We start from the raw sequence: 27,461 nt of genomic DNA on the forward strand, positions 1-27,461 counted from the left end.
TTCTGTACACTGACTTTATAGCTAGGGTCTTCTGAGGGCACATGTGTAATAACACTCCTAACCCCCCTATCCACTTTCCCTCTTATTCTCTGGCCTCCAGCAGTCTATCTGAGAACTCTTTTACAGGTGTCACATATATCTTTAATCTTAAGCCAATACACAGTATGGATGGCAAAATGAGTATGGCCCATACAAAGGACAATAGGCCTACTGTGAAATCCCAACTGTCAGTATAACTAATTCTGACAAATCATCAACCACCGAGCCTCATCTGTGACAGACAAACTGAACTGTACCAAGCATATAACAATCACTCAGTAAGCAGTATTTCACTTATTACCATTCATCCTATTATCATAAGGAAACAATGACAAAAATTAGAGCTGCTTCAACTCAACATTTCTATCTTATTTCCCTTTCATGGGGCAATGGTGACCCAGGATATGAAGACAAAGCTTTTGAATCTTAAAGCATAAAGCAAGCAGTATTACTCATCAAATGGTCCCTGCTGCAGAAACATGTATTTATTATTATTTTAGTTATGTGATACATATCAACCTATGCATCAACTTTGGGTCTATAAGGAGGCAAGGAGAGTGTCAAATTCCTTGGAACTGGAACCGAGTCCACTGACGGGGTGCTGGAAACCAAATGCTAGTCTTTTGGAAAAGCAAGTGTTTGTAGCCACATCTGTAGCTTCTTCCTATGGAGTGTAACACCCTGACAGCTACACTTCCCCCAGATGAGCAGAACTCCCTTTCTTGATGTATTTGGATATTACATTTTAAACACACCTTCTTGATCACTTTTATTTCATTGTACACCAACTATGAGAACTCCTAGACTACATACCCAATGTAGCAACATGAATTGCTAAGGACAACTGTAAAGGCTCGGAAGTCAAGAAGCTCACCTCTAACGATGCTCTGAACCTCTGTGTGCAGAGACAAGAGGATGTTACACACACTGTCCCCCACCAATCCAAGGCTGTGAAGCAGAACTTTCAAATCCAGGTTATCTGGGATGCTTCCATCCCCTTCTCCTGGAATGTAGATTTCGAGTCCACGATTCCTCATAGCCTGGGAAATTTCTCCATGAACAGGATCCATAGAGAGAAAAAGCCTAATGAGGAGGAAGTAATAAAAAGGAAATCAAATCCCAGTGTAGCTAATGGTTTGACCTCTAGCACCAACTGTTAAGGGCAAATTATACGTGACTCACCTACAGGAAATCCATCGAAGAAGACACCACCACCTCACTGTGTGATACTATTACCCACAGCTCTTTTTTAACACATGTCAACATGACCGTATCACTTTCTCTATACCTACTTTAGTTTTTAAAGAATTATTTTTATCTATATGTATGTATTTGAGTTTGTTTGTGCACCTATGTGTGGGTGCTTGCAAAGTACTAAAGAGGGTGTCAGATCCCCTGAAGCTGGAGTTTTGATAGTTATGAGGCGCCCGACGTGGGTGTTGGTAACCAATCTCCAAACCTCTGCAAGAGCTGCCAGCTGCTGAGCCCTTTCTCCATTCTCATATACTGGCTGCCTTAAGGAACTATAGTGAGAACTCACAAAGTCTTCTTTCAGATACTCCCCCCAACTCGGGACATGCTGATTCACTGTTCTGATTTCATCCACATAGAGCAAACAGTGGACTCTGGCCTTAGTGGAGTTTTCTACTTCTGTGCTAAAGCACCATAAGAGTTTATTTCTTACAGCTCCACATCATAGTCCATCATCTAAAGTCAGGAAGGAACTGAAGCAGGGTAGGAGCCTACAGGCAGGAACTGATGAAGAAGCCATGGAGGAGTGCAGCTTATTGACTTGCTCAGCTAGCCTCTCTCTCTCTCTCTCTCTCTCTCTCTCTCTCTCTCTCTCTCTCTCTCTCTCTCTCTCCCTCTCTCTCTCTCCCTCTCTCTGCCTCCCTCCCCCCTCTCTCTATTATATAGCGTTCTGCTAGAATATATGCCTGCAAGCCAGAAGAGAGTACTGATCTCATGCTACATGTTGTGAGCCACTATGTGGTTGCTGGGAATTGAATTCAGGACTGCTGGAAGAGCAGCCAGTGCTCTTAACCATTGAGTCATCTTTCCAGCCATCAGCTTTCTTATAGTATCCAGGACCGCCTGACCAGGAGTAGCAATGCCCAGTGAGCTGGCCCTCACACACAGTCAAGAAAATGCACTACAAACTTGCCCACAAGACAATCTGGTGGGAGTATTTTTTTTTCCAGTTAAGGTTGCCTCCTCTAGTTTGTATTAAGTTGACATGAATCTAGCCAGTAGAATTTTTCTGTAACAGTCAATTTCCCTCCACACCCTCATGCAGCTATCTGCTATCTCTACTTACCTTAGAAACAGAAGAGCAGATTCCTGGCTGGCTGTCCCATACCAAACCTGCTCTTCTGCAAGTATTCACCTTCTCAATAAACAGCTTCTTATCTGCCCAGTTACTCCAGCCAAACCACAGATGCCATCTTTCTTTTCAACTCACAAATCCCACCCCATGAGACCCAGTTAACAAAGGACACATTTTCTTCTCCCTGGGCTATCAGCAAAGGATTGTGACTTCTACACCTCACTGTTAATCCTAGAGAAGAACCTCATATCTTTGTGTATTCTGCTGTCCTCAAAGCCAAACAAGTACCTGGGGAACAGGAGGGCCTTAATATGTACATTTTAACTCAAAAGATCAGGTCTCCTTCTCAGAACATGGTGCACAGTGTACAAAAGGGTTCTATTTGAAGTCTTTGTAACTGAAGCCACCAAATCCCTCATTAGAAGCTTAAGAGATACAAGTACCTGAAACTGGGATGTGGTGTTACTGTGGAAGTGGTTCCATTAATCATCCCTCTCTCGTTAATGGTGAGGACACCACCAGGCTCCAGCAAAGCATTTAGGCGATCCAGCACTGATGGACTGCACAGAGAGAATTCAAATGACATTCAGAATACCATGTCAGCTTGACCCTACTACTCTTGCACAAGCTTACACTTGCTTCTGGACACACATCTCCTTTCCCGAGATGACTCCATACAGCACTGTGACATCTTCCAAGCGCCAACTTCCTTTTCTCATTCCCATACCCTAAGCCACATTTGCTGAATAAATGGAACACAGATAAAGTACCACATAGCTCTCTCCTCCCTTAAAATTATCATATACACTTGAAGGTACCAGGATTTCAATTGAAAATATTCAGAAAAAGATCCAAAGAGAAATCACCACTTAAAAATAGCTTCTAGTATAAAATTTCCTATTTGCTCTTTTCCTTATTCTAGGATAAAAAGTAATATGACTTGTGGTGATTAGTAATACTTACTAATGTTTGCTTATATCGGATCCTGTATTTCATAAAATCAGTATTTAACATGACCCTAATAAGTAATCTCTAATGTTAAAAGGCCTAGTGCTGTACAGAAAAGCATCCAGTTTTGTTGGCCTTTCTCTTAGTTATCTAATGGCCAACGCAGACTGTTCACCACATGGTAGACTAAGATGGCTGAAGATGCATTGCTAAGTGAGAAAGCCAGTAGGTTAAAAATAAAGAGAGCCTCAGTGTGTATGTTTACAGGTAACAAACATGTGCCAAGTTCAGCCACACTCAGGATTTGAATGGACATGGAACATGAATGGATTCTTACTTGCAGAAGTTAACATTGTCCATCAAAAGCCAGTCTCCGGACTTCAGGGCCTGAACTAACATGCTGTCAACCCATTCAAAGCTGCCATGACTCCGGCCACTGGCTGACTGCAGAAGCTTTACTCCAAAACTCCGGAATTCTTCAACAAGTTTGGCAAAGTCTGTAACATTATAGACAATAAATACCACAGTTAAGTGCAAGCTAAAGCAAAACACTTCAACCTCCTGCCCAGGATAACCACAAAAAATATCTAAAATTGTTCAAACAGAGATAATAAAATATGTTCAAGACAGACAAAAAGTTTCAGTAACTTTCCAAATAGCCACATACTCAGGGTTGTCTTTCAATATTAAAAATGTCTGAAGGAAGGTCTCTCATTCACTACATAATAATTCTATACTAAGGAGCTATAAGCTGACAAAAGTATAATCAATACCACTAAACTGCATTTTATTTATAGTGATGAGATTATCTAGCCTTTGTAGAAGCTACACAGGAGGGGAGAGAAACCAAAAACACAGGTCTCACTGAACTGAGGCCAGGTGGGGCAGCTTGAAAGAACAGCAGCATACTTTAAAGGGCTCCTCAGAGAATGTTCCAAAGTCCCTGGAAGGGGACCTGGAGCCTTTGTTTAATTAACCTGCACAGCCATATAAAAGTCTTCTGTACAAACCCAGGGCTGGACTAAAACCAGGTCTCTTCCAGTTGCCACAGCCTAAGGAGTGACCTCAGAAAACACAGAGCCTTCAGCAAGTGAGGTCAGGGTCTCTTGACGCTTCAGGATCACGTCACAAGAGAAAACGCTATTCCTCCTCAGTCCTGAAAAGTGTAGAAGCTATCCCACAAAGACTAAAATAATCCATAGGCAACTTATTACTTACCAACAAAGTTCAACAGACTTTAAAAAATAAAATACAACGCAGTGCTTTGCAATTTAAAACCAGTGTCTAGCATTCAGTCAGATTTCAACACAGAAGGAAAAATGAAAATGCTCATTTTTATAAGGAAGTACTATTAAGTAAAAACAAAACTAAACAAAAATACTTGCTTGTAGTGGGTATTATGTAGCTAAATAAACATAAAATGAAGAACACACCGTGGTAACCAGTTATTTTTGTATTTCCCTTTACAGTATCATCAATCTGAAATCCTTTCTTCCAGAACTTTACTTTTAAAGTAAACATCCAAGTTTTGAGTAGTAATCATTATACATATTAAAAATATGACATGACATTCACAAATATATTCCTATAAATAGACACAAGATAGGAAATGCTAAGTGTATGATGAATATATCATAAATGCATACCTGCTTTGGAGTATGAGTTGATTTTATTATTGAGTCGCTGCATAAGCAGCAATACGGCTTCCAGTTTGTTGACAATCTCTTTGGTGACACCTTTACCATCTTCACCAAGACACTTGGGCTTATATGTCAGAAGGAAATGGCTCCAGGCTCGCAACACTACTTCTGTATCATCAGCACTGGTAAGAAGACTGTCCCTTAACAGTACCCTCACAGTGCGCTCTACCTTCTCAAGTAGTAGTCTCCAAGGTCGGATGATATCAACCTGCAATTTCCAGAACACAGGAAAAGTCATTGGTCAAAGAGAGAATTATGTAGTCACCACTACCATAAAAATCACCATAATAGGCGATAAGTTTATTATGTTATGCCTGGCAATGTAAAAGTATACCAGGTACCTGCTCAAATCCGCCTAGAAGCTCAGTAGTATCCATTGCACTATTCATAGCCATGATCTTTAAGGTGTGGCCAGTAAGGTGTGCCAGAAGCTGGACCAGGCTCGTCTTGCCCACAGAGGCTGGTCCCACAAGGATGACCATCCAACTCATCTGCACACACTTCATGATGGGTTCCAGAGACTGGAATGACTGGTGTAGGAGTGACAGGGGCCGGTGGGATGGGTGAGGAACATAGCTGCTGCGAGAAAGGACTGAGTAGCCGATCTGAAGAAAACATGGCAGTGATATGTAGTGAGACAGAAGAAACCATGGAAAATGTCAAAGGAGAAAGGCTTATTCCAGTCTTTTTACCTGAACATCACAGGGAGTGATATGAAATAGTCTAGTCCCCAAGTACGGCTTGGAATTGGAAGCAAACACATCCTTAAACACAGTGATGACCTAAAGAAAGATAAAGCAGTGAGAATATAAATCATTGTAAACTCTTACCTGATAATGAAATGGATCCTCTCAAAGAACAAGCAATGACAAGACACTACACTTAGACTACCAGCAAATGCTTTCTTTCCCTTTGGGTTTCTCTTACAACATCACAGGATAAGGCTGGGTATGGAAGCACATCCCTAGAATCCCAGCACGGGGAAGCTAAGGCAGGAGGAACACAAGTTGCTGGCAAGCCTGGGCTACATAGTCAGTGCTAGTTCAGTCTCTGATACGTCAAAACCTAGTTTAAAAACCAAAACAAAAAGCATAAACTGTATTAACAACAAAAGTAACTTGAGCTCAAGAACAGACTAATGGAGCCAGAGAGATGGTTTAGTGGTTAAGAACACTGACTGCTCTTCAAGGAAACCCCAGTTTGCTTCCCAGCACACTCCTGGCAGCTCACAACTGTCTGTACCGTCACTTCCAGTGAATCCAATACCCCTTTCTAGCCTCTGCGGCTATCAGTCATGCACGTGATGTAGATATACATGCAGGCAAAGCACCCACAAACATAAAATTAAAAGTAAATAGTAGTCACATGGCCTCAAACTACTTGAGATTTCAGTAAAATTGTAGTATAAATTTAAAATGAAGCCATGGCATTATGGCAAATCTTGACATAAAACATTTGCTTTCACTTTATAAAAATATCAGTGAAGCTGGGTGGTGGTGGCACACGCCTTTAATCCCAACAGGCAGGTAGATCTCTGTGAGTTCTAGGACAGCCAGAGTAGTTATACAGAGAAATCATACCTTGGGAGAAAACACATAAACAAAAAACCCATCATTGCTAACCTGAAGAGTATGAGGGAAAATGCACTAGCTAGAACACAGCATTGCAGAAAATTTATTTCCACTTCATAAATTATTCATCTAATCAATAATACAGACTCCCTAAAACACTGATTTTAGAAACTATCAACTCCTTGCCTACTATTTTTAAAGCCTGTGAGAAGTAGGTAGGGAAAGTTAAAATACTAACAAGCATAAAGGAAGAAGAAAAATTAGACTCACCCCCAAAATTGTTCCAAGTTGAAAAGCACCAATATGCTTATAATTGTATATGAAAGTCAGAAAACGAGGAAATAAGGAAACCTCATAATCACTGGAGAACATGAAAAGTTTTCTCTCACACACCTCCAGGTGTCTGGCTCACAGCTCACACTAGACCTTCCTAATGTTCTGACAGAGTTAACAGAGTGAACTTACTATCTAGCTGGTTTATTTGCTTAAAAAAAAAAAAAACAGATTCAATTTACCTCAGTTTTTACTACCTCAATGTTCACTATTTTCACTTTTCATCACCTTTATTCAACCCCTCCCTAATTTGCTCAATTAGAGCAATTCTGAAATGGGGGAGTGTGGAAACTCTGCTCAGACCACAGCAAACCACTTGAAAACTGGTGAATATTATAGTTCCAATCAATATACTGTAGGCTGTGTTCATCTGAAGTGTTTGTGACCAGAAATATTCCAAATGCCCAGTTCTTTATTTTGCATATGCATAAGATATCTGGCTAATTATGAGACAAGTTTAAACACTTACGTTTCAACAACACTAGAAATATGTAGCATGAAGGTAGTAATTTGATGTTTTTAGTATGCCAATGGTTTTTGTGTTTTGTTTTGTTTTTTGAGACAGGGTTTCTCTGTGAAACAGTCCTGGCTGTCCTGGAACTCGCTCTGTAGACCAGGATGACCTCAAACACACAAAGATTCGCCTGTCTCTGTCTCCCAACTGCTGGAATTAAAGGTGTGTGCCATCCCTGCCTGGCTCTATGGTTTCTTTTTTGAGATAGGGTCTTACCATGTAGCCCTGACTGGCCTGGAGCTCTGTATGTAGACCAGGCTAGCTTGAATCAATAGTTAAGACTGCCTCTGCCACAATTTCTCTGTGTAATCTTGGAACTTATTATGTAGGCCAGGCTTCAAAATTCAAGATCTGCCTGCCTTTGCCTCCTGAGTGTTGAGACTAAAGGTGTGTGCCAACAACCACCACCAGCTAGTATGCCTATGTTTTGACTAACCTTCCATGTAAAGTTAGGTGTGGAATCTTTCGCTTTAGTATTGCAGCTTTTATTGCATTTCACTGACTTCATATTTTCAGAGATGCTCATATTGTTAAACCAACAAATTAAAGACTAGCTAATGCCATGCGAACTTTTCAATAATAAGACTAATGTTATGTGAATTACCGAATAATAAAACAGCCAAAATATACTAGCTGGACATTTTGTCCTGATCTAATGATTGAAAGCTATTTTGTAGGTAATAAGTTGTCAACATCTGAGTAGTTCTGAATACTATTTATAAGTGAATGTGGGCACTCCAGTAAGAGGGATATGAAATTAATGTGATTTGTCATACATTCATATTTCTCCAAAAGAATTATTGCTTCTAACACATGAACTGACTGGTATGTACATCAACTTACTTCTGGGGGGGGGGGGACGGGCGGGCAGGGGAAAAGAGGAAATGGTGAGGAGGTAGCTATGTGCATGGGCACAGGCCAGATGTCTTCTCCCATCACATTCCAACTGTACCTAGAGCTTCTGTTAGGTAAAGCACACAGCACCAAAACTGGGTCCACCCTACCAACTGCTTCTGTTTCCTCTAAGACTCCAAAACTGACAGCACTTCCTGTCACGTCTGTTCAGAGATTTAATGAGTGAGACTCTACCACAGACCCAAAAGCACAAGAACAGTGAAGCATGCCTGGAGTCTCGCCAGGGGAAGCTGAAGTAGGAAGATCACAGGAATCCAGACATTTGTGATCAGCTTGGACAACACAGTAAAATCCCAGTTAGAAGGCAAAAGCACAGACGACTCCAGCTGTAAGCTAGAACACCAGTGTCAAGTTCTCCTTACAAAGATGTATTTATAACCCACTTAGATACAAAATATCTTCTCTTGCTGGGTGAAAAACAAACAGAAAAAAAGAAAAAAACAAAAAAAATTTACCTTCTCTTTATATCTACTTATGCTTTCTAGACTAATTACATTATACTTTCGACACTTAATTATTAAGAAGCTCACAACAAAACGCCCTGCAAACTTCTGTTCTTCTGGGTTACAGCAATACCCTTATTTGAACCTAAAAGAGAACTGAAAGCCAACCTCTTTATTACTGGAGGACAATACTGCTTCTATCAGCATCATGCCAGAAACAGAAACCAGGCAAGCCCTGGCAATTCTGGTCTAAGGTTTGGGACTATGTATAGACACAGAAGCAAATTGTCTGCATGCAAAACTGTGCTAGAACAAGGTGTCGGAATTGCCAAGGGCTTTGGTGTTTGCTGAGGCTATCCCATCTTTGTAAGGAACTGGTTTTTAGAATGAAAGATAAATTAAGAAGTATGAGACTCACTTTTTCTTTGTCCTCTCTGGTTCTCATTCTTTCACCATAAACTAAAAACACATGTTGACTAGGATCATAGCAGCCAGGAGATTGGTCAACCAGCATCAACTGACACCAGCGGAAAAGGTCTCGGAGGTTGAATTCCCAGGGTCCCCCTTTTTGACCCCATTTCTTCTCAACAGTCACTTCATGATCAACCTAGAAACAAAGCAATCTTACTGAAAATCATACCCTATCAGACACCATATAGTAACAACAAATATATGTTACATATGTATATGGGATCTAAAATGGAAATTAATAGGTTTGATTCAAATGATTCCTCCTAGCCTAAACTTCCAAATGCCAAGAAGACTCTGCTATGCCACACAATGTAGGAAGGATATAGCTACCAAAAGGGTAGCTCATATTCCACTACAAACTCGAAGAACACTCTAAATATCTTTCATCACACTGGTAATTTGGTAAACTTGTTCTGAGGAAATGATGGTTCAAAAGAGTAAGGAAAACACAAGTTGGTACTTACATGGTTATTGAAAGCTACCATTTTCTTAACAATACTTTTGTCAATCGCTGGGAACAAAGTACTGGCAATGAATTCCATGTCAACTACCGTAAGGGGATCCACAAAGACCTATAAGACCCAAACGTAACATAATATTAATGCGTTTCTATAGAAAATGACACCCCTACCACACTACATGCTAGTTCTACTTTATACTAAAGAACAATAATTTTTAGAAATTTCTAGAATGAAAAACTAAGGAGTTTCAAAATATAGACAATAGGCTTGGCTTTTAAGCTTTATCTAGTAAATTAGAGAAAAGAGATCCATGCAATTCACTTTTAGATTGCATTTGTTTTCAAAATTTCCTACAAGTACTCTTAACTACTTCAGATTCAGACAGTTACTATGAACATGATTGCTATAAAATTCACCCAACGTTTCTGTGTGTGACGATTTTTATTTTATGTGCATTAGTGTTGTTTTGCATGCATGCATGCATGTTTATCGCATTTGTGCCTGGTGTCTGTTGAAGTCAGAAGAGGGTATCAGATCCCCTGGGACTGAGACGGTTGTGAGCAGCCGTGCTGGGAATCAAACCAGGGTCCTCTCCAAGAGCAACCACTACTCTTAACTGCTGAGCCACCTCTCCAACACAATAAACATTATTAAATGATACTCAGAAAATTCTTAACCATCAGTGAACAGGATATTAGAGGTAATATCTAATGATAGATAGAGGATTACTGGCTTTTATTCATACAAGTTTTCGTTGTTTTGTTTGCTTGTTTTGTTTTGTTTTTCTTTTGAGACAGGATCTCACTGTGTATCCCTCGTTGTCCAAACTCACTATGTAGACTAGGCTGACCTTGAACTCACAGAAGTTCACCTCCCTCAGCTTTCCTAGCACTGGGACTAAAGGCGTGTGACACTATGCCCATCTCATGGCAATTTTCTACTCTCAAATTTTAACCCTGCAATACATCACTTTCATTACAAATCCTGTAAAAGTTCACCACTGAACTTTCAATGACCAGCTTCCATGTCCGAGAATATTTTCAAAGTTCTTTTAAGTGAAGTAACCTCACTGTCTTCTAAACAGTAAGTAACACTCCAAGGTCTCCAGATCACTGTACAGGAAAAAGGTTCAGCAAGGCCTCTATTATAAACATAGTAGATATGCTAACATCAACTGCTTACTAGAGCAGCAGGTAATCTTACCTGAGTGAATCTGTTAAGGAAAGACTTAGGCAAGCCCTTCCTCCCACCTCCTTGTCTAAAGGGATTCTGACAACCGAAAATCCTGGTCTTTTCATGCTGAACTTGAAAGCTCATGCCTAGCTCTGGCACATAGATTTCTCCTCGATGATCAAAACAAGCATTGAGGCCTTCTAGTACAGACTGAGAAGCCAGGTTGAGCTATTTGGGAGAGAAAGTACAAATATGTTTCATTATTTCAGAGTATAATCACAACAAAAGACATGCAAATAATTATGGGTAGTAAAGTAAAATAGGTTTTCTTGACTGAAGTCAGAGAAACTCAAATTTTATTTCTCATATATTGTAAAAATAAATTTTATTATATAATTTAAATTTATATATGTAATTGTATAAATATGCATAAATGGAAAGCCTGCATATGCTTTAATTTCTTTTAGATCTATGGATTGTATGTGCATTAGTGCTTGACTAGCATGTATGTACGTGTACCACATGTGTCACTGGTGTCTGCTACTGAAGTTCAGAAGAAGCTCCGGGAGCCCTTGGAACTAGAGTTATAAATGGTTGGGAATCACTAAAAATGTGAATACTGGAAACTGAAGAGCAGCTCTCTAAACCACCAAACCATCTATACTATCCCCATATGAGTTTTTAAGTAAGATAAGGGAATATACGGACTAAACTTATCTTTGAACACGTTTAATTATGTGGATTATAATGAACTACCACTGGTCTGTGTAATAACACGCTCAAATACTGAACATAATCTGATGTAACAACACAAAGAGGGTCTACAGAGTTAACTTTCACCAATAGCTTTGTAACATAAAGAATGAAAAGAACTAACTAAATATAGGTCTTCAGATTCTGAGTCAGAACTCACAGACATGAGACATGAATGGTCTTTAGATAACATTGACAAAGTGGAGGAACACACATGAATAAAATATAATCACCTGAGTTATTGCTACCAGAACCTCATCAAGTCTTATAAGCATGACTAAGTCCTCTGTATATTCCCAAATAGAAAGTTCTGTAAGTTGTTATCCAAACCCAGAATGTCCTGCAATCCCTGGGTGCAAGCATGAATATAGCCATTGTGGCCTTTAATTTAAATCTAAGCTTTCTCTTTTGCTGAGTAATAACTATTCTGACCGGCCCACCTCTAGAACCATGGGTATCTGCCCCAAGCAGCAAGTGACAAATCAGTTGACTGATTCTCACAGAAACCTCCCTTTGTCGTCTAGGGCCATCTGGGATCCCACCTTGGTCCAGATGCTCACCTCATCCAACACGACCCAATGGCCTGCTTTCAGAGCTGCTAACAAGGGCCCATCACACCATGCAAACTCTCCACCTTTGCCACCCTCAACAGGTAGATCTGCTCCAAACAGATCAGTTATGTCCTGTAATAAAAGTTCACACTGTTATCAAATAAACAAACACAAAAGAGAAAAAAACAGATCTACTGGAACCTAAAACCCGAATTCTGAAATGATAAATGCTTAGGTGGACACCATACAATAAATTCCCTGATTCTCCTTTTTTTTTTTTTCTGTAGTGTCCCAACCATTTGGGACTCTACCAGGAGCCTAAGCATGTCCCAAGAATCTCCTGATCAAAATGCACCAGTATCAATTTCCTTGAACAGGTGTTCAGATCATTAGTTCTTCTTGAAGATTAATTGATGAGCTTTAGCACAAACATTAGCAAAAGCAGCACTGATGCCAGAGCCTTGCTCCCAGATCCCGATCAATTTTTCATCTCTGTCCTACATGTTCATAAGACTTTTAAAAAGTTATTTTACAGCCAGGCAGTGGTAATGCATGCCTTTAATCCTAGCACTCAGGAGACAGAGGCAGGTAGATCTCTGTTGTGTCTACAGAGAAAGTTCCAGGACAGGCTCCAAGTTACTTTACTTCTAAGATTTTTGAGAAAGGAGGGAAAAAAATTAAATGGTACATTACATACAGAAATGCGTAGCCCTTTGTTAAAAGAAAATTGGAATTAAAGCAACTAAATAAAAGAATATTGCAGGTGCTGGCCATGAAGAATGCAGAAGACTTAGTTTGCATTCCGTGATACTTATCACCATATGACATGGTTTTAGTGCTGAGAGTCCTGATTGTCTCATAAAAACCCTTTATAAGTAGACTGACAATCCTACTTCTCTCTGTTCACTGGTATAGTAGGCTGCCTAAGCTTACCGTCTGTTCTGACAAGTTGATTCGAACCAGGGTATTTCCTGAAGCCTTTGCTAATGCAGCCACCAAACTTGTCTTGCCAACACCAGGTGAACCCTCCAGGAGAATGGGTTTGTTCAGTTTAGCAGCTCTTAAGAGCCTTTGGGCATTCATGGCCGTGGTGCCTGCGCTGAGGGCGTAGTCAGGAATACCGTGTCCATTCAGGACAGGTCCTTAAAAAAAAGAACAGAAGTGAGACACAAGCTGAATATGACAAAATCCTGTATGTCTCCCAACCCAAGGTTATCTATTCATCAGGAAGGGTACCATCAGTGAGTACTACTGCAGTGAACATTGTTCACCACCCCCCTTCAGGATTTCTCCCACTTTTGGATCTACAAAATGCCTTACAGAAATTTTGAAGCCCAAAACATGTTTTCCTCAACTGTGACTAGTAAAAACTGTACCAAAAATAAAGGACTAGCTGCTGACACCTCTTTCACAAACTAGACTTTGAATACTACACATCCTCAGAACAATTCATCATTTAGGATAGGTTATTTCCATAACTATTTCTGTGCCTTTGTACATTTCGTGTGCTCAATAATTATTACTCACAGAGGAAGGAACTAAATAACAGATGACCCTTACATGGAAGCAACAGTCATAAATATTAAGAGTGCTATAGGAGATGTATACTCATGCCAGAGACCCTGGGTTCAATCCTAGCACCACAAAATTAATAGAGAAATATTTGGCAGAGCAATTTAATGAGGGAAAGGCAGCATCAGAAGTGAAATCTGTTGTCTGTTACATTTCATTTCTCATTTTACCATTAAATCATCTACAAAACTCAACCAACAGATGTTTTCCAAGTCTCTGTACAACTGCAGGCCATATGGCAGATGCTAGGAGAGGAAGACTGAGGAAAACTACTAGCTATGAAGGATTCACAATGCATTTTTGTAAAAAAGAATAGAATGTATAGCTAGGATGCATTGTAGGACAACAGGACTATTTAGTTCGCTTATGGGCTTGCTAGCTTTAGTGGGGTCTAGAACTTCACCACATGAAAAGTAATCCTGAGTAACACACACAAAACTAAGTCCTAACACAAGTATTTTTATAAGCCACGGGAGGGGAATAAGCACTTATTAAAACCACTCTTACCTCTTGGTATAAAGAATGGGTGTACTCCCCAAAGTTCATCTACATCAGTGAATTCTCTGGGTTTGAGTCTGTCATAGATCTTCAACTCATCTTTCTGACATTCTGTCAATTGGACTACCTTGCAAAGTTTCTTTATTAGGAATTTCAGACATTCTTCTCGAGCCAAGAGGGCAGTACCAAACCCAGAGGAAGTGGCCCCTATAAGAGAGGAAGCAGTACCATCAAACCCACTGTGATCAGGGAGAGCTTAGACCTTTACTGAGGAAAAGGACCTCACCAGAGGCAAAACAAGCCTTCCAATATAAAGCAGCCCTGAAGAAAAAGGAAGAATGCACATCAAAATTCTCCCTAATTTATGTACCATCAATAAAGCAGCTTTTTTAGGGATGACCTGACGATCACACAATCACAAACTTATCTGGAGACAAGATACAGCACTAACAGTCACTTGGTGTTTGGGCGGGGTATGTGCTCATGCGCCACCGCTCAGGAACAGAGGTCAGAGGACAGCTTGTGGGAGTCAGCTCTCTCCTTCCACCACGTGGGTGGAACTTAACTATAATTCTTGGTGATAAACACCTTTATGCACTGAGCTTTCTCACTGGCTAACCACTTTGTTTAGGACCTTTGAAAAGTGCCACCTTGTTCAAAGAATATGAGGAGGAAAAGGGGCTATTCTGAGTGTTAGAAATATCCAATTAAAGTGATTCTAAAAATATATAACTGGCTTTGCTCCTTTCCCCACTCTCCTCTACCCTGAGAAGCCTACTGTCCCCAAGAGAAAACATACCAGAACCTATTCCGTCTATATACACCAGGCAGGCGGCATGGACAAAAGACGACACAGTAGAGATGGTCTCTAGTCTTTTCACAGCAGCTTCCTCCGCCATTGAGTTCATGAAGTTAACCCAAGACAGAATATCTCTGATACTGACCACACACTTTCGTCCAAACTCCTGTTGAGTCAGCCAGTCAATGAAATCCAGCATCACTTCAGCTATGCCAGGCCCTTAGAATAAAGCAGAAGAAACTGTTTTCTATATGAAACATCCCAGAACACCAGGGAGGCGTACTACAGAATCGATTGAAAGACCCTGCCTCAACGGGTAAGGTAGAACAATGGAAGACAGTTCCTAACTTCAGTCTGTCTCCACAGGTGTCCACATACACTAACAACCTATGAAAATTGAAAGAGGGAAAAAATGGGAAAACACTTTCAGAGAGGATAGGCAAATGCTGTATTTCCCACAGATCTATTGGACTCCTATTTCTGCCTCTTTCATTTTTATAACACACTGACTATACATACAATTAATTTTCCATAAATACCTTATCACTCTCCAAACACCCCCCTTTCAAACCATCACCAACACAACCTGCACACTCACCTTTACGACCTATTCTGCCCAGAGATAATCCTGGGCGAAGATTATGATTGATTATTTGAATTAAGTCTTCACGCCTTGTGCTTTGAGGGCACCATATTTCTGTAAACCGGTTTCTTAAGGCAGGAGACAGCTATAAAGAACACAATAGCTAGTGAGAGTTTAAAAAACAAAAACTTTGAAGTACAGAACTGGTTCTGTGCAAACCATGGCAGTGACTCCAGCAAATACTAGATGCCTGTCTTATTTCCTCTGCTAGTAGATACAGCTTAGTGAATAAAGTTTAGTGGCTCCCGGCATGCTGCAACATTCATCTCCACGATGTCCTCATACTGGTGTTACGCAGAACCTCAAGGCCTTAGGCAGCAAATGGTGGCGATGCCAGGACCCTAGTACTAGTCAGTCCCTTTACTTTCTATTCAGTCACACCACTATCTTCCCACACAGAAGTGTTGTCTTGAGTAAAAGGAGAACACATTATTGATATGGCTCAAAGTGAGAGAAAATAAAGAGGCATGCACCTCTCCTCCATACAACAAAAAATAGTTTGATATTTCAGTGAGACAGCTTCTGCTACTATCTATATTCTATGTTTCAAATTCAGAACCACTGATGACAGAAGTTTTCAGTGTTACTGGTGCAGAGTTATTCATTTGTCATTGACATCTTAGTAACCATCATCTATCTCGTCTATTACTCAGGGGTCAAGAACAATGTCTGTACCAAGGAACAGCTCACCTAGGATCATGTTTCTCACACTCACACTGCCCCTCTAGATGATCAAGGTCTTCAGTACTTGCTCTATTAAGAGTTTTCCTTGTTCTATTACAGACACAAAAGCCAAAGGCAGCGTTCTCTTAGGTAAAAGACAGCCACTTATATAAAGTATAACCTGGGAGGCAAGTTAACACAAGCAATCTTTTTGCTGTTGTTATTGGGGGGAGAGGTATTATAAAATACTGTAATTCTTTATTTCCCATAATTAAGCCAGTTGTTTCTATAAGAGTACCATAAGTTGCTCACATAGTAAAAGCATGACAAGATAGTTCACAGCACACAATGGTCTTGAATCCGAGGAGAGGTATAAGAGGCGGTGTTCAGACACCCATGTCATGTGTGGCAGCAAATGACACAGGATGAAGCATGTGTGCCATGTATTCAGAGCACAGACGTCAGCAAAGGGGCATGGGGCAAGACGCCAACAGTTGCCAGAAATACTTTCGATCAGTATGTGTTGATTTTAGTCTTTAGACATTTAGAAACTCTTTACTATTGCCAAATTTTTAATGATTCCCCCAGTTTTTTGAGACAGTTTCTCTATGGAACTGACTATCCTGGAACTTTGTAGACCAGGCTGGCCTCGAATTCACTGAGATCCATCTGCCTCTGCCTCGCAAGTGCTGGGATCAAGGGCGTGTGCACACTGTCAGCAACACAATTTTTTATGTGGTGACTAGTCACAGTTTAAGATCCGAGCACACCGGGCACTGGTGGTGCATGCCTTTAATCCCAGCACTTGGGAGGTAGAGGAAGGTGGATCTCTGTGAGTTGGAGACCAGTTCCAGGACAGCCTCCAAAGCCAGAGAAACCCTGTCTTGAAAAACCAAAACAACAACAACAAAAACCTGAGCTCAGCATACACAATACAATACGTTTCCTGCAGGAAAGTAGTGATGCTGATCTAGCCCTGGCAGCGACAGCAAATGGGCCTGAGGGTTCATAATAGAGCACTCTGCACTTATTAAGAGCGTTCTAAGTGTTTTCAGCTATGGAAGTTGTTGTCATTTTCAAATGTTTGTGTGTGGAGTGCAACCCATGTGTTTGCGTCCTCCTTATCTGTGGGAATGAACATAAACAGTCTTGAAACCAGATCTCTATAAACACAGCGATGTTCTCTCTCATGCTACTAAAAAATACCACGGTCACATTTTAGACACCAAACAAGTTATTAAAGAGTCATAATGCTTCAATGAGGATCATTTCCTTTTTCTTCTTATACCTAACCGGGCACACAATGCTGCATTTCTTATCAAATAGCTCCCTCAGCTTTTTGAAATCACAAGATTGTTGGTTCTTGCCTCATGCTAATCACAACCTTCTGAAGAGAAGGAACTGTACTTACAATTATCGTGATTCACATTACTGGTATGAGAATAATAAACATGTTCTATCTATAAAACTATGTGCCCGTGTTGGCTTCAAGATTGTTGTAGACCTATCTCCAAAATATCACCACGATGACCACTGCTGTGACATCTACTGGACACTTTGCAGTGTCAGGGGCTTGGTCATGTAGATTCTGTCTCAAACACAAACACACATGGACACTGAAAGAGACTCTTTCAAAGCAAGGTATAAATCAGAATAATTAACTGCCAGACAGAGTGGAAGCAACTCAGCAGCAAGTCAGCGAAGAGAGAAATTCATGACATCTTGGGGATGTAGAATGAAATGGAGAATACAGAAATGTCTGTATGGTTTTTCAATAATAATGATTGTAATTACACACACATTTTTATGAGTTTATAATCTGTCAATGAATCGTTAATCACTATACAAATGTAGTACAACATACTACATTTATGGATGTCCGCAAGCTGAAGTAAAAAACTAAACCAAAATTCTTCTTCAGGAAGCAATTTTACCTCTTTTTTCCCAAAGTCACCCCCAGGGTTCATGGTCGCTAAGATCCGGAAATGTTTCCCAGCAGTCAAGAGCTCTACTTCATTGTCCTTATCTTCTGGGCTGCCCTTCTCAGCCAATACCAGAGACTTTTCCACTTCAAGGACACTAAATGAAAAATTGGGGGAAAAAATTAGGGAAGGCTTATGCACTGTATTGTATGACTATCAACGTTTAGTGGTGTCCCATAAGTTTTCTATGTAATAGTCTCACACCAACACACATACATACAACACACATACACGTGTGTGTGTAGGCCTCTCTGTCTGTCTGTCTGTCTGTCTGTCTGTCTGTCTGTCTCTCTCTCTCTCTCTCTCTCTGTGTGTGTGTGTGTGTGTGTGTGTGTGTGTGTGTGTGTGTGTGTGTGTGTGTGTGTGTGTGTGTGTGTGTGTGTGTGTGTAGGCCTTTCTGTTCCACAGCACAGAGTGGGAGGTCAGAAGATAATTTCTGTTTCTCCTTTTCATCAAATGGGTTCACAGGAACCTTTACCCAGAGCCATTTCACTAGCCTAGGAACATAATTTTGATAAAAATCAAACCGATTTCTTTTTCTATACTGCCCTACTAATGCACTATCATGACACGGGTGTCATTTTTTACATTCCAATCCTAGTTTTGCATTCCAATACCCCTCCTTGCTCTCTATACCTCCTATCTGCTCCCCGGAGAAGTCTACTAAGTTTGTCCCATCATCTCATTGAGGCAGGACCAAGGCAACTCTCCAACCCCAAAATCCCTGTGTCAAGCCTAGGCAAGGTATGTCTCCATATAGAATGGGCTCCACTAAGTCAGTTTGTGCATTAGAGTTAGATCTTGGTCCCACTGCCAGGGGCCTCTTATACTGTGTCAGTCACATCACTGTCATCTATATTAAAGGAGTCTAGTTTGGTCTTATGCAGACTTCCCGTTTGTCAGACCTGGGTCAGCGATCTCTCACTAGCTCTGGTCAGTTGATTCTGTGGGTTCTCTCCCATCATGGTCTTGACACTAATGACAGCTTATGATGGAGAGCATGTGGAAGGGAACACTCCTCCATTGCTGGTGGGAGTGCAAACTTGTACAACTGCTGTGGAAATCAGGATGGCAATATCTCAGAAAACTAGGGATCAACCTACCTCAAGACCTTAAATACCACTGTTGAGCATATACCCAAAGCAGGCACATTCACACCACAAGAACATTTGCTCAATTATGTTCACAGCAACATTATTTGTAATAGCCAGATCTTGGAAACAACCTAGATGCTACTAAGTGAAGAATGGATAAGGAAAAGTGGTACATTTACACAATGGAGGGCAAGAAACAATTGCATCCTAAAATTTGCAGGCAAATGGAAGGAACTATAGTATATACTCATTCGTAAGTGGATACGAGTCATAAAGCAAAAGATGCCCAACCTACAATCCACAACCCCAGAGAAGCTAGAACCGTCTTCCAGAAACAAATGGAAACAGATGCAGAAATCCACAACTAACCAATGGGCCAAGCTCCTGGAGTACAATTGGAGCGAGGGAGGAGTGATAATAGGGACAACGAGCATCTTAAATGCAATAGTTCACTATTATACCATTTATAATACCCTCAAAGTGGAAAAAACAAAAATACCAACAAGTGGTGAACACAATGCCATAGACCCAATGCTTTTACTAATAAAAAGAAACACACAGAATATACAGTGTGGTATGGATGAACTTCAAAACAGTAATACAGAGCTGTGTGGGCATGGGGGCTCATACTGGTAATCCCAGCACTCAGGGACTTAGGCAAGAGGACTGGTGTCAGATTGATGGCAGTCTGGGCCATAAAGTGACTTCCAGTTTTCACTGCAACAGTTTAGGAGACAGCTCAGCTGATACAGAGCCTGAAGCACAAAAATAAGGACCTAAGTTGGATTCATAGGACATGCTGGCAAGACAATAGTCAAACTGATAAGCTCCAGGATCAATGAAAGCCTGTCTAAAAAATAAAGTGGGGAACAACTGAGAAAGACACCCAAATGTTGACTGTTTACATATTCATATTCACATGCATGAACACAGTTACATAAAACATATTAACACAGAAAATAGGAAAATAAAGCATTTATATGGAAACTCAAGAAGACAAAGCTGTAGAGAATAAGTTAATTAGCGGTTGTCTGGAACAGGAGTAAAACCCAGACTTAACTGTTCAGGAAAGATCCTACTACATAATGTAGACTGTGGTGACTGAAAAATCTCAGTAAGTTCACTAAACACTGAACTGTAGTTATAAACAAGGTACCTTTGAAGATACACAATACACCCATGAGAGAAAAATGTATATCAATAAATAAGGACTACTATTGGTCTGAGGTCGTGGAAATGCCTTACATTTATCAAATTTAGGATCCTAATACTACCTTCATTTAAAACATTAAGTAATAAAGTATAAGCATATAATCTGCTTTAAAACAAATCACTGTAACTTAAGCTCATTTGGTTTTAGCTCTATCACCCCAAACTGATAGTTTCTGATTATTGAGGAAAAAAATAAAAACAACAAACAAAACCCTCCAATCCCTGATGCCAAAACAACAGCAATTCCTGCACATTCCGTCATTTCCTATGCACCAAACATGGAGAATTCATAAACACAAGACACCAAAACCAGGTTAAAAAATTCACCAGTAAAAAGAAGCCCCTCATTTATGTCACCTGTTCAGCCTTTCCAGGACAGAGTCATCAGCCAATGAGATCTCATCTAAAAGGAAAAAGCTGTCCTCCTTCATGGCCAGAACCAGTGGTCCATCATGCCACTCAAAGAGTTTTGCGTCCATTTCTTCCTACAGTTTGGAAAAGAAGCAGGAGGAATTAAATACACACATAGCTAGACTTCTGAGGTAAAACCCACATTCGTCAAGAAGCAAGGGTCTAAGAACGGGTAAAAAAATGTGTAACTGTACCCTATAGACTAGTATAAGTATGCACACATTCTCATATATCTGGACTAGGTCTTCCACTAAGAATCCAGTTACACGAACTTAGCAAATCACAGTTCTTTAAACAAACAAACATATCAACACTTGCTATTAGACAAACCTTGTCATTTGTCTTCTGCCTCACTGGCCTTAAGCCCCCTAGAAAGTCTGATGTCTCCATGTTTAAGTGGCAGTTGACCGAGTATAGTTTCCGATTTGCCAAGGCCGCAAACATTTGGCAGATGGTAGTTTTCCCACACCTACACAGATATACAACCAGATTAATAAGTAGCATATGTTCCAACTATACAGCCACAGGCATTGTATCAGCAAGAGGTTGCAGGACCCCTGCAACCCAGGCTCACATTGCTCCTCTGTAGAACATCAGTGCCCTCCCAAATCCTTTGTACAGCAGGCCATCAACTATACGTATTTCATTCTTTTAGTTCTACCAAAGGCAATCAGGGGAGAGGAAGAAACACAATCCTTATAGATTCTTCAAGAAATACTACTTAGCAACCTCTCTCCATACCTACTGACTACATTTAAAATAATAAATGGATAAAATAATTCCCAATGACAAAACAGGAGAAAACATTTGCTCCCACAAGCAAAAGATTTACTACGAAGGTGAAGAAATAACAGATCTTGCTTTCAAAGAAAAGGGAGGGAGGGAAAAGAAAGAAAGGAAAAAAGGAACTCCAGAGGGCTTCACCCAATCCCAGGGCAGCAATCTGGGAATTCTCAACAAGTTATGGCAACAGAGCTTTACCCAGTGTCTCCAACCAGCAACACAGGTTCACCAAATTCCAGGGCCCTGCCCACCAACACTGCCAGTCTCCGCATGCCTTCGGTCCACACTATGTGGCTGAACTCAGACTCCAATAGACTTGACTGGGTAGACGATTTACCTGTCAAAGCAGAATAAAACTGTAGGCTCTAATGAGCACAATTTTATTGATGTTCCTATGGTGTTTTGGTCTACTCACCCAGTAACTTCAGAACATTTTCTTTGGAGAAAAGAGACTGAGGACACAATTTTTTCTTGAAATGTTTTTCAAGGACTTCTTGAATGACATCGGCTTCCTCCTGCTTCCTGACTCTGCCTGCCAGAAGCATGAAACCTGAAGGTTGAAGTTAAAATGAAGGGACAATTAAGCATCTAGAAGTACTAGTGAAGAATGCTGAGAACATGAAGTTAGAGTAACTTTTACCCAATGCTGCTGGAGCAGGAATCTAAAAAACCACCTTAAGAAACTAGAAGAGCCTAGTATGCCAACCACATGCTAAAGCCATGCCCCATATCAAGTATGTCAAACACAAATGAGCAGGTGTATATCCCAAAAGATGCAAACCAATGTTCAGAGCAGCTACCTTCATAACAGTCCAATTAAATGATTTAAATGTCTAGGAGTAAGAGTTATCGCCTTATGATGCCATATAGTTTTAAGGAAAAAAGAGGATTGATTCTTCTGTAAACATAGTCAGAACTAAAGTGTACACACTCTAGGATTCCATGTAGGTGAAGCTCATGGGAAAATCAGAAGTGGTTATCTCCACTTACAAGAGAAAGAAGAAGTCAGGCATCATGGCACAAGTCTGTAATCTTTTGAAAGATGAGTCAGGTAAGTTTAGGCCAGTCTGCCTACAGCAAGTCTCTAGGCCTATGGACTACATGAGTCCCTTCCTCAAACAAACCAACCCACAGAGGAAGTTTCTGAGATTTGAAAATACTCTAAATCTCAGTGTAAGTAGTGACTTACAAAGACACATACACAGATAAAAACACTTCATCGTGTGTTACTACTTTAAAACAAAAGCAGAAAAATATGCTATCCAGGCTCAATATGCATTCAGGCTAGCCTCAAACTTCTAATCCTCCTGCTTCAGACTACATGCTAGGATTGCAGCACACTAGTATTACCGAAGTCCACAAGAGCATCATAATCAACAGATTGCCAAAGCCCACCTTTAACCACAACCAATAGAGTGTCCAGCCATTGTGCTGACCTAGTAGGCCTAACATCATCTTGACAACCTTGGTTTATCCTTTCTCCAGGTCGCCTTCTCCTACAATCTACCTTATATTCCAAAAATAACAGACCTGATTAATCAACATTTTTTGACAAGATTCAAAACCACTCTTAAGTAGCAGAAGCTTTCTGTTGACAGGGTACTGTGTGGTCAATTCTAGGAAAACGATCACCAGGCCATAGACTAATATTGCTTAACTGCACCCACTTCTTATCCACAGGTCCTATGACAGAACAGAAGACACTAAAATGTGTGCTTCTCCCCACACCCCACCCAGTCCCAGCCATGGCCTCCTAACATAGCTGTACCAAATAAACTATTTTTCCACTGAGGTATTTGAAGGTAAGTGGCCAGAACTAACCTTCTAAAGGACCATCCTCCCTGAGATGGGAGCCCTAATAACAGGACTAATCCCCAGCAAGCTACCACCTTAATGATCTTCTAAACCAGAAGAGTACAAAATGCTTTTTTTGATTCATGGCAAATAACATATAAATCCTTTCCATGAATTAAACTAAAATAAAAACCAGTGTTTGGCCGGGCGGTGGTGGCGCACGCCTTTAATCCCAGCACTCGGGAGGCAGAGGCAGGCGGATCTCTGTGAGTTCGAGGCCAGGCTGGACCGACAGCCTCCAAAACAATACAGAGAAACCGTGTCTCGTAAAACAAAACAACAAACAAACAAAAAACCAGTGTTTGAACTATCTTTGGTTACCACACCAAAGCTAGCCAGGTGCCAACCTTCTGTGTAACCCCTAAAAGTGGCCATGTTACAGCCTGCCTTCCACACACACCCACTTAAGCTAGGGTTAGAAAACCCACAGAAGCTGGGCATAGTGGTGTATGTCTATAATCCCAACACTCAAAGGTGGTGGCAAGAGATTCATGAATTACAGAAGAGTCAAAGCTGAAAAGCACGAGCCAGCTTAAAATAAAACCACAAGGAAGCAGAGGCCTGCCAGAACTGTAACTATTCACAAGAGCAACGAGAGTTGAGGGAGAAAGGCTGCTTCAGGAACAAGTGAGGAAATGAATGCATCACACACAATTTAGACAGCATTTGTTTTAATAACACATCTGGTGTCATTTTATGATTTAAAACATACCATCATTGGCTAAATGTTGTAGCCAATCATAGTCCTTCTCAGTCTGCTCAGCCAATCTGTATCTTTCAGCCCATCGGAACAGATCTCGAAGGGCAATAAACCCCTGCTTTCCAGCAAACACCGAGGAACGTCTACGGTAGGACTATTAAAGTATAAAAACAAATAACTGATTCTTACTATACTAAGTAGAAAGCATGAATTATATCTTACACAAATTTCTTAACAAATTCATTTTACTAGATTGAACTTCTCAGAAATGCAAATGACCTACAATTACCTGGAAAAGAATGTTCAAGCTAATATGCAAAAGCAATTAACAAAGAAACTCCATCTCCCACACAGAAAAAGAGAATAATCTAAATATCATGAAAGATAAAAGAAAATCGGGGCTAGGAAACAGTGGAACACTTGTGATGCAAAAGGGGAGAAGGATACAGGGACTAAAGTGGGAAAGAGAGCAGGGGGCAGGGGGAAAGAAAGGGGAGAGGCCGGGTTAAACCAAAACTAAAGATGCATCAAAGTCCCTTATGGAAAACAACTACTTTGTAAATAATTACAAAATACAAAGCTAAGACAGAAGGAACTTGAGCAGAGATATCTGCATGGGTGAACAACACTGTTCTCAGAAGACATGAGTTAAGTGTCTACATGGTGTTGGTCAAGGAGGTTCAGGAAGCCCCCAAAATAACACATGCTACTGTCACTGCTCTTGGTTGCCCACGACAACTACTAGATGGTAAAATCCTATTACTGAGGCACAACTTATTTTGGTTGCAGGACACAGAAATTACATTGCAATTGATCTAGAATCTCTCTCCCTGCAAACTAGCTTTCAGAGTATAAAAGGGAACTATACAGCCTGCTGGGGGAGAAAAGTGAGTAATGGACTTAGTCGGCAATGGACCCTGACTGCTGGAACACCGACCTGCCAGGCAGACTGTACCCAATGATGCAGGAGTGCCAGCCACGGTTATGCGGGTAACTGAATGCACTCTGATTGTATTTGAGGCCTGCTCCACAGGAGGAAGTCATCCTGATAGTGTAAACCTGATCAAAATCCCGTGGCTGGAGAAGGCCTACTACTGATGCTATACAGAAGAGACATCTGCCCTCCTCTTTTAAACCTTGGCCAGAGAAATGTCTTTTAGCAGTGTGCAGCATTCAATGCAAAGACTTAATAACTGTTCAACCTGCTGAGTATACATGACTAAATGCTCATCCGTAAATGGGACATTTATATCAACCTCAGAAAGGCTTAAGGAAGGTCATGGAAGAGGAGGAGAACAAGAGCGGGAAGACGGGGAAGGCACTGGGAAACGCTGTCAGCTGAAGGGCTGCACTCAGGAATTCAGAGCAGCTATGGGTTACCTGCATAACAAGATCAAACAATCAGAATTCAAACACGATGGAGGAGGAGCTCACAGACCCCACCTAAATGAAGCTGACATACTACTAGCCAATGATGACTACTGAGGGAGGAGGAATCGTTTCTGTTCAGGAGTGTGACCACTGCTGAGCTGCCAAGCTCATGCAGACAGCACTAATTGGAGCCAATGGATTGTGAAACACAAACAAAAAACCTTTAAGAGGACATGATACCAAGAGTATTAATAAATTTTAGATTCCGATCTAATTAATTTCTGATAAATAACACATTCCTACCCCTGAGACAGGGTTTCTCTGTGTAGCCCTGCCTGGCTCTCCTGGAACTGACTCTGTAGAACAGGCTGGCCACAAACTCAGAAATCTACCTGCCCCAGCCTCCCGAGCTGACAAACTTCAAGGTTGGCAGAATGATTCAGTAGTGTGTATAATGCCTTGAATCTATCACTAGCCTTGAGGTAGAGAACCAAATGAAGTTTTGTAGTTAACAAAAGGAAATCATGTCCACCACTAAAGTGTCATAATCACAGATTTAACCAATATCATCTGTGTATTTTATCTCATCTGTGTATTTTAAACATGTCTGGAGATCAATTTTTAAGTTGGTTCTCTCCTTGCTGCAGTGTGTTTGAGAATCTAACTCAGGTTGTCAGGTTTGCACAAGTGTTTTTCCCACGGAACCATCTCTTGGCCCACATCTTTATGATAAAAGAAAAAGAAAATCACAAGTTCTAGGCTATTCTAGGCAACATAAGAAAAAGTCGTGAAAAAACAAGTAGCTTGCCAAAAATTACAAAAAACATACACAACAAGGGAACTATTTTCATATAAAGTAAATATCATAAAATTCAGTGATAGCCAGGCAGTGGTGGCGCATGCCATTAGTCCTAGCACTTGGGAGGCAGAGGCAAGTGGATCTCTATGACTTTGAGGCCAGCTTGGGCTACAGAGCAAGTTCCAGGACAGTCAGAGCCACACAAAGAAACACTGTCCTGAAGAAATAACAAAACAAAACAAACAAACAAAATCATTACAATGATAAAAGTGTTGATTTATAAAAGAACCATGAAGGGTAGCTGGAGATATAGCTCAGTAACAGAGCTTGAACATAGCACACACAAGCTCTGAGGTCAATTCCCCCCAGGCCCTGGAATACACACAATGGATATTATCAGATATATTTTAGAAACAAGATCTCCCCAAAACAAATGATACCTATCAACCAAACAAAAGCCTTACTCTCTAAAACTAACATGATTCTGCTTGAGGAAACTATCAAAATGTGAAGCCAATGCTAATTAATGTAGTCCATCTAAATTAAAGTTCAGATAAGGATATGAAATACCTGAAGGTCCAACATGACTTTAACCAATTTACTGCAATAAGAAGGTGGCAAACTACATCGCTTGTGCAAGATTGCTTCCAACTCAGAACTGGGCAACTCATCAAAGTGTAATTCTACAAATCGATTCCTGAAGGCTCTAGACAGCACCTAGGCAATGTACAAAAATAAAATATGAGTGTATGAAAAGCCGATTCCAACAATGGGCCCATGATTGTATAACCAATACAAAGTGATCAGTGCTAAAGTCATATATACATAAACAAACAACCAAACAAAAAGACTTAGCAGGTTTTATTTGTGTATTTCTACATA

General features: G+C 40.6%; 1 protein-coding gene across 2 annotated transcripts in view; it reads right to left on the minus strand.

Moving 5' to 3' along the window:
- Mdn1 (midasin AAA ATPase 1) overlaps positions 1 to 27,461 on the minus strand; it is a 132,223-nt gene that overhangs the window by 61,898 nt on the left and 42,864 nt on the right. For both annotated transcript variants that reach the window (XM_040740514.1, XM_040740510.1), the window contains exons 26-46: positions 27,150 to 27,296; positions 24,422 to 24,563; positions 22,271 to 22,405; positions 22,054 to 22,192; positions 21,403 to 21,541; positions 21,019 to 21,146; positions 18,308 to 18,452; positions 15,666 to 15,795; positions 15,068 to 15,286; positions 14,278 to 14,475; positions 13,132 to 13,340; positions 12,208 to 12,330; positions 10,925 to 11,122; positions 9,725 to 9,832; positions 9,208 to 9,396; positions 5,706 to 5,795; positions 5,355 to 5,618; positions 4,960 to 5,221; positions 3,651 to 3,810; positions 2,809 to 2,925; positions 914 to 1,122 (exon numbers count right to left, since the gene is read on the minus strand). In XM_040740514.1, coding sequence (XP_040596448.1) covers positions 914 to 1,122; positions 2,809 to 2,925; positions 3,651 to 3,810; positions 4,960 to 5,221; positions 5,355 to 5,618; positions 5,706 to 5,795; positions 9,208 to 9,396; positions 9,725 to 9,832; positions 10,925 to 11,122; positions 12,208 to 12,330; positions 13,132 to 13,340; positions 14,278 to 14,475; positions 15,068 to 15,286; positions 15,666 to 15,795; positions 18,308 to 18,452; positions 21,019 to 21,146; positions 21,403 to 21,541; positions 22,054 to 22,192; positions 22,271 to 22,405; positions 24,422 to 24,563; positions 27,150 to 27,296 — 3,451 coding nt within the window. The remainder of the gene's footprint in view (positions 1 to 913; positions 1,123 to 2,808; positions 2,926 to 3,650; positions 3,811 to 4,959; positions 5,222 to 5,354; positions 5,619 to 5,705; positions 5,796 to 9,207; positions 9,397 to 9,724; positions 9,833 to 10,924; positions 11,123 to 12,207; positions 12,331 to 13,131; positions 13,341 to 14,277; positions 14,476 to 15,067; positions 15,287 to 15,665; positions 15,796 to 18,307; positions 18,453 to 21,018; positions 21,147 to 21,402; positions 21,542 to 22,053; positions 22,193 to 22,270; positions 22,406 to 24,421; positions 24,564 to 27,149; positions 27,297 to 27,461) is intronic.

This window comes from Mesocricetus auratus, unplaced genomic scaffold (assembly GCF_017639785.1).
Source record: "Mesocricetus auratus isolate SY011 unplaced genomic scaffold, BCM_Maur_2.0 Super-Scaffold_6730, whole genome shotgun sequence".
In the NCBI taxonomy this organism is placed as follows: domain Eukaryota; kingdom Metazoa; phylum Chordata; class Mammalia; order Rodentia; family Cricetidae; genus Mesocricetus; species Mesocricetus auratus.